The sequence below is a fragment of the Crocodylus porosus genome, unplaced genomic scaffold, assembly GCF_001723895.1.
Source record: "Crocodylus porosus isolate Cpor-Errol unplaced genomic scaffold, CroPor_comp1, whole genome shotgun sequence".
NCBI lineage: Eukaryota > Metazoa > Chordata > Crocodylia > Crocodylidae > Crocodylus > Crocodylus porosus.
Window position 1 is genome coordinate 32,412,659 of NW_017728917.1, and position 12,140 is coordinate 32,424,798.

Here is a 12,140-nt window from a genome sequence, read left to right on the forward strand (position 1 = left end):
TTATTTCTAGTCACTCCTGGTAGTGCTTGGGGGAACAGGGACTCCCCCAATGCCTGCTGGTCCCCCCCTGACTAGTTTGTAACAGGCCACTAGATCCCCCTCAGCCTTCTCTTGTGGAGGCTGAATAGATTCAGGTCTCTTAGCTGCTCTTCGTAGGGCCTGCCCTGCTGCCCCCCGATCATGCGGGTGGCCCTCCTCTGGACCCTCTCCATGTTGTCCACATCCCTCTTGAAGTGCGGCGCCCAGAACTGGACACAACACTCCAGCTGTGGCCTGACCAGTGTCTCATAGAGGGGGAGGATCACCTCCTTGAACCTGCTCGAGATGCATCTGTGGATGCATGACTAGGTATGGCTGGCCTTCCTGATTGCATCCCTACACTCCTCAATGATGACTCCAAGATCCTTTTCTGCCTCTAATGAACCCATTTTGGTTGCCCCTAAGCATAACATCCCCCGTGATAATTCTCTCAAAAAGCTTACCCAGGATTGAGGTAAGACTAACTGGCCTATAGTTTCCTGGGTCCTCCTTCCTCCCTTTTTTTGCAGATGGGAACCACGTTGGCCCTCTTCCAGTCCTCTGGCACCACACCAGAGCACCACGAGTTAGGTAGTGCACTTTCAAAAAATGGCCCATGGCAGCCAAGAAAGGGAATATATGGGGCCTGAAGAAAAGGAGTGAGCAAGTGGTTATGAAGCTCAGTGATCATTAACTATTTAGCAAGCCTCAGCATCACTGTCTTGGGGTCAAGATTCCAAGTTTAAAGTGCGGTGTTTCCCAAGTGGGAGCACAAGGAGGACTATTAATTTGTCTTAAGTCTTGTAACATTGAGTAGAACAGTACTGACACACCTTTGAACATGTGGGACTCACACTTCAAAAGAAAATCAAGAAATGCCAAGAGCTGGATTGAAGGAAATCTTTCAAACTCTAAAGTGTCTTTACAAAGAAATATTGAGCCACTCATGGAATACCTCCTTCAGTGCACTGGAACTATATGGAGAGAAATGTCATAGAGTATACCCTGCACTAACATACGCACAGGCAGCTTTCCAGAAACAGGGTCTCAGGCATGGTAGGGAAGTGGAATTGCTAAAAATTTTCACAGGTTTTATAGTTGTACACTACATGCAGTGTAAGGAAAACATATCACATACCATAGCACCAGGATATGGAGATGCATTCAAAGAATACAAGAAACAAGAGACTCATTCCACTGGCAGAGTAATAGTCAAAAAGCTTAAACACATAAATTCCACCCTAGAATATGTAAAAAGAAAATAAAGAAAGAGTTAATGCATTCCCGTAAGATTTATTTTAGAAGTAGCTATACATTTCTCATGCATAATTTTGTAAGTTTTGGATCAAGATTATGGCAAAATATTTTAGCTCAGAATACAATTTCACATATATATACTTGCGTGTGTGTGTCTACACACACACACACACCCCTGATACACATACACACACATCATTAAAGTGTATATGTATAAAACACATATGTAAAATGTTCACATTCATATCATTTACCTCTTCAGAAGTCAATGGTTCCCAAATAATTAGAGTAATGTTGATCTGTGGCTCTGGATCTACTCCTGGTTGACTCTCAGTTCAATATTTTCCCTGTATTTACTTGCAACCCAGAGAAGAAATAATACTTTTTTGTTTCTTAGTCACCCTGGATCTCAAAGAGTTCTATGAACCCTGGACAAGTTACCTGCTTACTTCTTTAGCTTAAATGACAAGTTATGCAGATTTGCATCCTTGGGTGATCTGGCCCAGGGCTGGCCAACTTCTTAGTGGCTGGGAGCTGTTCACCCTGATAGGTTAATGGGGGAAGGAGGAGGATTCATGCTGTAGGGGCCACACCTGCATGAGCCATTTGCCCCCAGGTCCCTTGCTGCACCAGGCATACAGACAGCCCATCCACCCCCACTGCATCTGGTGCATGGGTACTTCTGCCCTCCCCCCATAATGACCACATACATGGGTGTATGGCACAGGTGCCCCAGTTCTACCTTCAGCTCCCTGGGTGTAGGCTCCTGCACTGCACTGTGCTGCACTGGGGCTCTGTACCATGGGGTTCCCTGGTACCACAACCTATGCTGGGTTGCTCTGCCCTGCCCCCTGGTGCAGGACAGGAGGCAGAGAGAGAAGGGGAAGCCAGAGCCTCTGGCTGCTGCTGCTGCTGCTACAGCCTAATGATGAGGGAAGCAGTGGCTGAGTGGGAATACAAGGGTCAAAGACTAATCCTTTGCAGGCCACAGGACAGCCCTGATCTGACCATTCATTAGGGCTCACAACACCCCTTCCATGTAGAAGTAATTTTACATGAGTACTATTTGCTTCCTTATTGAATCTTAATTACAAAGATTATAGGTCCTAGGGGGGAAAAATGTTTATTATCTTCATTCATTACTGTATTTATTTAAAATTTTATAACCTTTGAATTAATCATCTTCAGAGAGAGATTTTTCTCTTCAGCCAGTTAAACATACCTGATTGAAAATATGAGGTGAGCATGCAAGATAAAAACCCTTTACACTCCTTACCTGAGTAATATTGGATAATCCTATTAGATAGGAAACAACACAGACAACGGCAATGAATATTTCTCTTCGATTGCGTAATAACTTTGGAAATTCATCCACCAAGGCTGTTATGAATCCTTCCACAGTGCAGAACTATAAGTAGAGCTCCAGGTTAAACACAATGCAATAAAACTGCATGATTAGATTTAGGGTAAGTCTCCAAAGCACTCAGCATTTTCCTAGAGCCATACTAATTTTGCTGAACACACTGCTGAGCACATCTGAAAAATCCCCGTTTCTGTCTGAAAAGATCCACGTGCAAAATTATTCAGCTGCAACAGTTTTCATAATTTTAAATGATAAATTATCATTCACTTCTTTAAATTAAAGTTATCTTTTTTGTAATGGAAGAAGAGGTGTGTACATCCAAAACCTAGATCCTGAAGGCAATTATTTATGCATTTATTTGAGATTACACACATGCATTAAATTAGATATATGCTTAAAATCTTGCCAGGTTGGTGCTTAAATTATAAAGTTAAGGATGCAGGATTATATCTTTGTCTTGTACAAATAAGCACAGCTCCACTAAATCAATGGAAAAGTGCCAGATTATACCAGCTGATGATCTGGCCTTGGATGTGGAAATTTCAGAAATATTACACACACGGAGTCATTTCCATTATAATTGAACTGCTGAATGCCTGATTAATATTAAAGCACATTCATTTCTAGGAGTGCAATCATGACTTAGCCAATATTGGCAGCTCCTTTATAAATGAAACATTTCACTAAAACTGGTGGAACAGCTGAAAAGAAAATGAAGAAAGCCTGACAGTCTGTAGACATATCTTATTTTATGAAGTGACAGTGTGTCCTTTAGGCTAACAGCATACTGGCCCACTTTATTAGGCCTATTTGTTATATTTGTTTAGTAGGCCTATGTGGGCCTAGCCCACCATATTACTTAGTAGCCCCTTTTAATTGGGGGCTAACAGAGGTAGAGAACAACTGAATATGGGCAACAAAAATGACAAAAAGGTAAGTATAAGTGGGTCAGAGTGTCAAAACAAGTGCACCCTCAGGGGACACCAAGCAGAGCACCCCAGTTACCACCCACCAACTCTCAAACGCAGCTATAGAGCCAGCAGCTACTGTCCAGTGATGCTTTGCCCAGAGACAGGACCAGAGAAAACCCAAGAAAATGGCCGCCCAGTGCCTGGGGACCCTCCCGGCCAAAGCCTCCTTCCTGGTGACATGAATAGCCAGGTTGGCCAGGGCTAGGAGGAGGTTAACCAGGAGGTCCCAGGCTTTGGTGGGGCCATGGATGGGGTGTGAAAAAGTAAACAAGTGAGGAAAAAAGTGGAGCCAGAACCTCAATAAGTGGTTCTGGAGGAAGAGGTGCAGGGGCTGCAACCTGGTGGACTCCAGGAGCCCCTTTACTAGGAATGTTGCCAGAAGATTGAGGGAAGTGATTATTTCCCCTCTATTCAGCACTGGTGAGGCCACATCTGGAGGACTGTGTCTAGTTTTGCCCCCCTGGCTCTTCCCCTCCCCCCCCCCCACACACAGTACAGAAGGATGTGGACAAATTGGAGACAGTGCAGCACAGAGCAATGAAAATGGTTAGGGGGTTGGGGCATATGACTTAGGAGGAGAAGCTGAGGGAACTGGGCTTCTTTAGTCTGGAAAAGAAAAGACTGAGAAGGGATTTAGTAGCATTCTTCAACTAGCTGAAGGGTTGTTCCTAAGAGGATGGACTTAGATTTCTCAGTGGTGGCAGATGACAAACAAAAGAGCAATGGTCTTAACTTGCAGCAATGGAAGTTTAAGCTAGATGTTAGGGGAAAAAAACCCTCACCAGGAGAGTAGCAAAGCACTAGAACAAGCTATTGAAAAAGGTTGTGGAATTTCCATACTTAGAGGGTTTTAAGACTTGGGTAGGCAGCCTTGGCTGGGATGATCTAGTTCAGGATGGTCCTTCTTTGAGCATGGGTTTGGACCAGATGACCTCCTGAGGTACCTTCCAATCCTAATTTTCTCTGATTTATAATAATATTACGCTACTTCTTCAGCTGTTACTGTAGCCTAGGGACAAGATCTATCATTAATATTTTGGTCTAATTACTTTCACAGTATTTCTTCCCAGACTGTATGAGATACTTCACTGTTTTTCAGTGAACTTCAATCTTAATGAAAATATACCGATAATAAGATTTAACAGTTACTTATGTTTTGGTGGATTTTGTTGAAATGTGGCTTCCTAGAGAGGGCTGAAGTAATTTTGGTTATCAAGAAAATGAAGTGTTTTGTTCTTATTAGTAATGACTAGTCAAATGTTAGCTATATATAAGCAGTAGGTGTATGTGAAACAAGTCCTATTCCATTTGGATTCAGCCCGTATCAGGGACAGTGATTTGACTCATTGATTCAGATCACTGTCCCCAATTCGATTCGGCCAAATCCAAAGATTTGACCCTGATTCAGAGAATCAACAATTCGACCATAGACATGGCTTTAAAAGGTTTTTAATACATACAATGTACCAGTGTGGCTCACGATCACTGTGATGGTGGGGTGGATGAAGCGTTGCACAGGAGCACAGGGGACCCCCCCCACATGCTTGGCGGTGAACCCAGAAGTAGACTGGAAGTACTTCCAGTCCATTTTCAGGTCTGCTGGGGAGCATGCGCATCCCCTCTCCTTTTGCCTCCCTGGCTTGGCAATCAACCACGGAGAAAGCCCATGTGCCCCCCACCCCAGACCCAGGAGGCACCAGTTGCCGAGCTGAGGAGGTACAGGGGTGGGGGGTGCGCAGTCCCCCCACCCCTGCTGAGCTGAGGAGGTGGGGGGTGGGGAAGTGCTTCTGGTCCGCTTCCAGGTCTACTGCTGAGCATGCTGGGGAGCTCCCCACAGTCTTGTAGGATGCTCCATCCACCTCATCATCTCAGCATCCTGCATTCTGTACCTGCAGTTACTAACTCTGGGTTTTTTTGTGGAAAGGAAAGTAGCTTAGTTCCAACTGGTTATCCTGTTTCTACTGGTCCCTTACCCCTGCTAGCTACCCCATTGCACTAGATGTGCTCCTGTACCCAGGGATATCTTGATGTGGGATATACTATATTCACTCAATTGAAAGATGACTTTTCCCTCCCATTTAACGTGGGGAGGAGAGAAGCCCCTCATCTTACAATTGAGTATAAGGTGGGGGGGGGGGCAGCCACCTCTGTACCCCTCTGCTGCTCCTCCCCTGCAGCATGGGCCCCTGCTGCTCCTCCCCCTCCCCACCATGCTGCTTCTCCCTCCCCTGCTGCACCCCCCTTACCTTTGCTCTGGTGCTGGCAGGCTCTGCCTCCACTGAAGCTTGGAGCATGGAATATGGCCTGGCTCTGTAACAGCTGTGCTTCATGCCTCAGGCTACAGCAGGAATGGAGTCTGCTGGTGCTGGAGCAAGGGTAAGAGGGAGAAGGAGGGGCAGGCAAGGGTAAGGAGAAGGACAGAGGGAAGGAGGAGCAGGGACCCAAGGATGCAGGGGGCAGAAGCAGCACAGAGGGGAAAGAGGGGGTTAGAGAAAGGGGGGCTTGAGGCCTGAGGCTGAGGGGGGGGCAGAAGCAACACTGAGGGCAGAAGAGGGTGACAGACCTGAGGCTGTAGGAGGTAGGTACAGAAGGGGTAAGTGGTGGGGGGGCAGGTTGCATGGGGCAAGCTGCATGCCTCCCCTACCACCTGTCTCCTTACTGCCCCCCAATGTCTGTGCCTTCACTGCCTGCCCCATTACTTCCTCTTCATCTGTCCCTTCACCACCTGCAGTGGTAGTGGGTATAAATTTAAGATGATGCCCCAAAAGTAAAATTCTATAAGTGGAAAATTATAACAAATGTATACATTTCCCAGTAATAGAATCTAATTATTGGTGGGCCATCTTAAATTTGGGGTCGTCTTGTATTCAGGTAAATACAGTATATGGTAAAATTTACTGTGTCTCATGTCATACAGAAAAATAATCTGCCTTTATTAGGATTAATTGCTGTTTAAAAACAACATTACCTGGCTGTCTATTCCAAGCATAAGCAACATGGAGAAGAACAGAATTGCCCACAAAGGAGAGATCGGTAACTGTGTCACTGCTTCTGGATAAGCTAAAAATGCCAGTCCGGGACCTGGTAAAAGAAGTGGGAGAAAGGTTAGCAATTCTCTTTCTAGTTATTTCAGACTTGAAGTAATGGAGAAGTCTAGGGGGTTATTTAGTCCTCACAGCACTTTTGTTTTATATTTGTTTGTCGAGCTGAGGACTATTTAGGCGAGCGTGACAGTCATTTTTTGGCATTAATGGAGAGAAAATAGGCTCCTATATTGAATCAATACTGTTATTGATAGAGAAGGAATTATAGTGTGCCTTCGGTTAAAAAGCTTTAACAACAACAAGTACCAGTAGTTTGAAATGCTGGTTGCCACATTAAATTGTCTGGGTAAATTCTCAGACAGAATTTGCATCTATGGGTTCACTACTGAACGCTCTCTCTTGGACATACTGAAGTGACTACTCTTAGATTTAACTATAGCTGAAGAGTTATCCTTAGCAAATGGTGAAAAGATTCCTCTTTGATTTATGCATGGTCGTTAAATGTATATAAAAACTGCTGTGACGGAGACAGAGAAAAAAAATGTATGTTCCCGTTTCCTATTTCAAATAATGACCTCTATACGTATTAATAAGGGGGGGTTGGTTTGTTTTGTTAACACAGCACAGTTGGAAACTAGATGTTATCAGGATGAAAGTAAAACTTCTAAAGTAACCACAGTAGAAATAAAATTAATATGCTTCTGCTGCAGGTGGATAACCTACTTTTTAATTATAACTTACAAATTATCCTTCTTGTTAGTATTCACTGAAAATGAGTATTTCTGGGACACCTGTCAAAGAGATAACATATCCTTTACAACACTGAAGCACTGAGCAAGGCTGACAAGAGTTCCAATATCAAACCTGGGTAGGAATATGGAACTGGCAGCCTAGGGTTGGCAGTTGCACAATTTCAACTGCACAACTTTCAACAAAATATTCCCTACACCAATGCCATATTAAGGTCATGATTTTTTTTTTCAGTCTGGGTAAACCAACTCTTGTTTGTAATACCTAGGAAATACCAATTGACTTGCACCTTTCACTGTTATTTGCATATTCTATGATAGATTCATATATCAATCCTGGTGATGACTGAAGTAGCATTGCAGCACTACACCAGAATCAACTGCTTGTTGATCCTCTAGTGAGGCACATTTGCAAGAGAAGCTGTTTATGTTGTCAACTAAATCCTAATTCAAAAGACAGCCAAATCACCATTTCATGGTATCACATATCATCACTTCTTTCATCACCCATTGTTTGCAAATCATGAAGAAAGATGTGCAGCTTTGAATAGGAGAAAGGAAAAGTGTTGACAAATAGAATCCAAAACAGGTACCAGGTATTTGCAAATTCTGCAACAACATTTAAAAATGTACTTTGTATTTAGAAATCAACACAGCCCTTTGTAGCTCATTTCTGCCTCAGCTATGCACATTGTTCAAACACTGAAACAGTAAAATTGCTTGAAAATGCAAACATCATTACCACACAATATCAACATTACTCATCTGCTCAGATTCTCATGGTATATTAATTGTTTTAAAATATTTAATTAATGTGTAGGGTTTTTTTTAACTCAGGAAGGTAATATACTATTGTTCCATAATCACACTGCTTTCATAGCTGTTCTGTAATTGTACGTTATAATTTCATATAGTGTACATGTGTGAAGAAATATACTGGCTGCTGATATTTTTTTCTAAATTAAGTAGCTCCCAATTCTTAAACCTGATTGAAGAATCTCAATGGAAGTCTGTAATAAAAAGTTAAAATGACTGATTAATTGTCTTACAGATCTAATTTGATTTAATATTGGATAGAGAGGCATGAGGCTTTTTGCACCTTCAAGATCCTGAAATATAGCAAACCTCTGCTGAAACCAAATTTTGCTGGCTGACTGATTAAAAAACTCTCATGTTTTCAGTGTTAAAAAAGAAATCACACACTGGTTCAAGTTTGCTTTAAAAACCATTCAATTTCCCATGAAACTAAGAACTAACTTTTTGTGACCCTCAGAAAGTCTCTGAATTAAGAGTTTGAATTGAGGTTCAAATAAGCATTTCAGGAAAGTGGTCACTGAACTGCTGTTAAACACTGACTTTGATGATGCCTGATTTTTTAAGACTCTTCCATTCCTTTTTTTTTCATTTCTATAAATTCAGATTTAAAAAAAAGATGCACATAAACAGCAATTTCATCCTTGAAGTCAAGAAAGTTTTGCGAAATTTCAGGTGTTTTCAGAAATGTTTCACAAGGTTCTGTATGTTATAACAGAAAACTTAAATGTTTCTATTAATTTAGTGGCAAAAAGTAAACATCAAATAGCTGCACTTTGTATAGAGGTGCCATTTATATGTAATTTGCTGTGTTTTAATACATGATTGATAGATATTATGAGCATGTTACAGATGTAAATATTTTGTATTAATAAATATTCTAAGCACATCGGCATGTGTTACTTGTAATCTATACATTGATATGTTGGACTGTTTAACAATTGTATACAGTATCAACCTTTTATAACTGCAACTCTAATATACAGTGACCTGTTGGAGCATTTATTATAGTCATTTGTGCAAAGCCTGAAGAATCAGCTATCTTTTTCCCAATTAAGTGCTCTGAATGCAAAGTTCACACTGCATTTTCTCCATGCATCACAATGTAAGCAATCATACCAGTAGCTGTACTCCTGGGTTCTCCAACAGCATTTTGCATGACTTTCCTGGAAGGATTACTTTTATGTGAAACTCACTTTATGACTAGTAGAGAGGACCTGATTGAGAATTCAAAGATGGAAGGTCATTTGGGTAAAAGTCTTTATGAAAAGATAATAGAGCTCCCTATTGTAAGGAAATGAAGAAGTGAGAACAGCAGGGGAAAGATAATGGACTACAGAAAATCAGACTTCCACAAACTCAGGAATTTGGCCAATAGGATCTCTTGGAAAGTCAGGGGATTATCTAAGAAATAAAGTGAAGGACACCTGTCAGTTTCTGAAAAAGACTATATTAAAGGCACAATGACAAAATAATCCGATGAAAATTTTTTTTTAAAGCATATGTAAGAACCATTCATGTTGCATCAGGAGCTTGTCAATGATCTGTAAACCATAAGTAGAAACAAAAGCACCTAATAAGGAGGGGTCTAAAAGAATGGCACAACTATATAGGGATAAAATTAAGGGGTGCATCCCCATGAGTAGCAACGTGCATTCCTCAGGGACAAATAGCATTGTCCCACTGCTAGTTGTCATGAGAATGCCCCTGCAGGTGCACTCTGGCGCATGGAAAGTTGCCCTGCATAGGGTAGGAGATACTGGGGCAAGCATCAGAAGCCATATCTGGAGTCCTGGAGGCATCCCAGGGCCCCAGCAGTGGCACTCTGGACAAATGGAGCCTGCCTGGCATGCTTTGGCTGGCCAGGTTCTGGTTTCAAGTGACGCATGCTGCTGCCACATGCATTTCCTTGCTTTTTTCTGGTGCTTTATTCTGGATTCCCATGTCAGAAAAGCCCACCACACTGTGAATTAGCAGCACAGTGAACACTTGTATGTTCAGCATGTGTGGTTTGTGGCACTGCAGACAGGCATGTGGCACCACCAACTACACAGGTGTACTCATGGAGATATATGCCCAAGAAAGCTAAGGGAAAAAATAACTTTCATTTAAAACTGCTCTTAATCTCTCTCAGATCATGCTTAGTGTTGTTCTAAAGATATAAACAGATGTCACTGAACAGAACAGACATTTCCCTTGTCCCACAGGGTCAGTTTCCTGCTAATCCTGAGAGTAGTCAGGGCCCAATTCTGCAGGACAACTCAGGACACCCCCCTGGCAAATGGAGAACCTCTAGTTTTCCCTGCTAGCAGAAGCATATCTGGGGAAACCCCAGGTGTTCCTCTGCTAGCAAGGAAACCCAAGGTTTCTCTTTTGTAGAGATGCACAGCTTCATGAGAGTCTTGAACTCTCTCTAGTGTAGTTCTGAGCTGGCTGGTAAAGTCAGCCCTAGAACCCCATCAGTGTTGATGTGTATGCTGGGAATCCCAAACAGGGGAACCCACACACAGGCATTCCTGGAGTTTGAGGGGCTTGATCCTTCATGCCCTGGGAATGGGAATTGGTGGGAGTAGGAATCAGCTGATTGGTCAATGGGACTTACTGGGGTGCAGAAGTCTCAGGCCCGCAAGACCCAGGAATGCCTACCTTGGGTGGCTAGACAGCATAGGCACCTCCAGGATGCCTGTGCTCTGCCTTCTTAAGCAAACAGACAACGCTGCAAGACATCAGCTGCAAAATAGCTGTGGCAAAGTGCCTCTCCAGGGGTGGCTGTGAAGCCCCTGCAGCCCTCCCTCACCTTGTGGGTAATCACCCCTTCCATTCACCCACCACTTCTTGATGTTAGTTATTTTAATGAGGGAGGCTGCTGAAGGGCTTCCTAAATTGTTCTCTCAAAACTGACCACCAGGTGCATGATGGGTTCTACCTTATAGGCTAATTGCATGAGTCTGTTCCTTCCCTACACCATACCCCATGCCTCACAGATAGCATCCTTATTTATGTTATCTTTCATTTAAGCTTCCTTCTGGGGTGTCTGGACCCTCATTGGCCCCATGCTCTCAGCCCCTCACTAGGCTCTGGAACACTCCCTGGGCCCCTAGGAACCTCCTCCTCCCCTTAGTTCCTCCCCAAACCTCCAGACTGCTTTAGGTGTTCTTAGGGTGACAGGATTTGGACCTTGGGGAGCACTGGATTTTCAGCTGAATGAAGGCTTTAATCTGTGTCTCAGCAAAAGCTGCTGGTCACAAGACAGAATGATATATTAAAAATAATATTGCAAATACTTAGGTAAGCAGTTTTCTAACAAGGTCATAGTGTTAGAGTGCATTGTGTAAGAAGAACAAGATGCAGCCCACCAGCTATCGTCCGGAGATAAAGCACAAGCAAGACCTTGGAGATGGTGCTGAAATCAGCAAAGAACTAGCAAGAAGCCACAGTCGACTGAAAGAAGCCGGGGTCAAAGTCTTACGCATGCACTCTTAGCAGAGAGGCATGCAAATGAAGGAAATGCATAGCCAATTCCATGCTAATAAAGTAAACAGTAAACAGAGGTGGAGCTTGAAACGGGAGGAGAAATGGAACAGAAAGAGGGATGGAGGTGGAGTGAATGTTAATAAGCATGAATCATAGTGTACAAAATGTGAAAAGAACTATTGTTTCATAGTTTGTATAGTCAGAAGGGACCTGAGCAGATCATCAAGTCCGACCCCCTGCCATGGCAGGAAAGAGTACTGGGGTCAAACGCCCCCAGCAAGGTGTTTGTCTAGCCTAGTCTTAAAGACCCCCAGGGTAGGAGCCAGCATCACTTTGCTTGCAAGTTGGTTGCAGATCCTACCCACCCTGACAGTGAAGTAGCACCTCTTGATGTCTACTCTGAATTTACCCTCTGCCAGCTTGTGACCATTATTTCTAGTCACTCCTGGTA

At 43.1% G+C, this 12,140-nt stretch overlaps 1 protein-coding gene across 1 annotated transcript in view; it reads right to left on the reverse strand.

Moving 5' to 3' along the window:
* Window positions 1–12,140, reverse strand: part of SLC6A1 (solute carrier family 6 member 1) — a 148,312-nt gene that overhangs the window by 19,862 nt on the left and 116,310 nt on the right. Inside the window, exons 10-12 of the mRNA XM_019537040.1 lie at window positions 6,578–6,690; window positions 2,552–2,683; window positions 1,157–1,259 (exon numbers count right to left, since the gene is read on the reverse strand). Coding sequence (XP_019392585.1) covers window positions 1,157–1,259; window positions 2,552–2,683; window positions 6,578–6,690 — 348 coding nt within the window. The remainder of the gene's footprint in view (window positions 1–1,156; window positions 1,260–2,551; window positions 2,684–6,577; window positions 6,691–12,140) is intronic.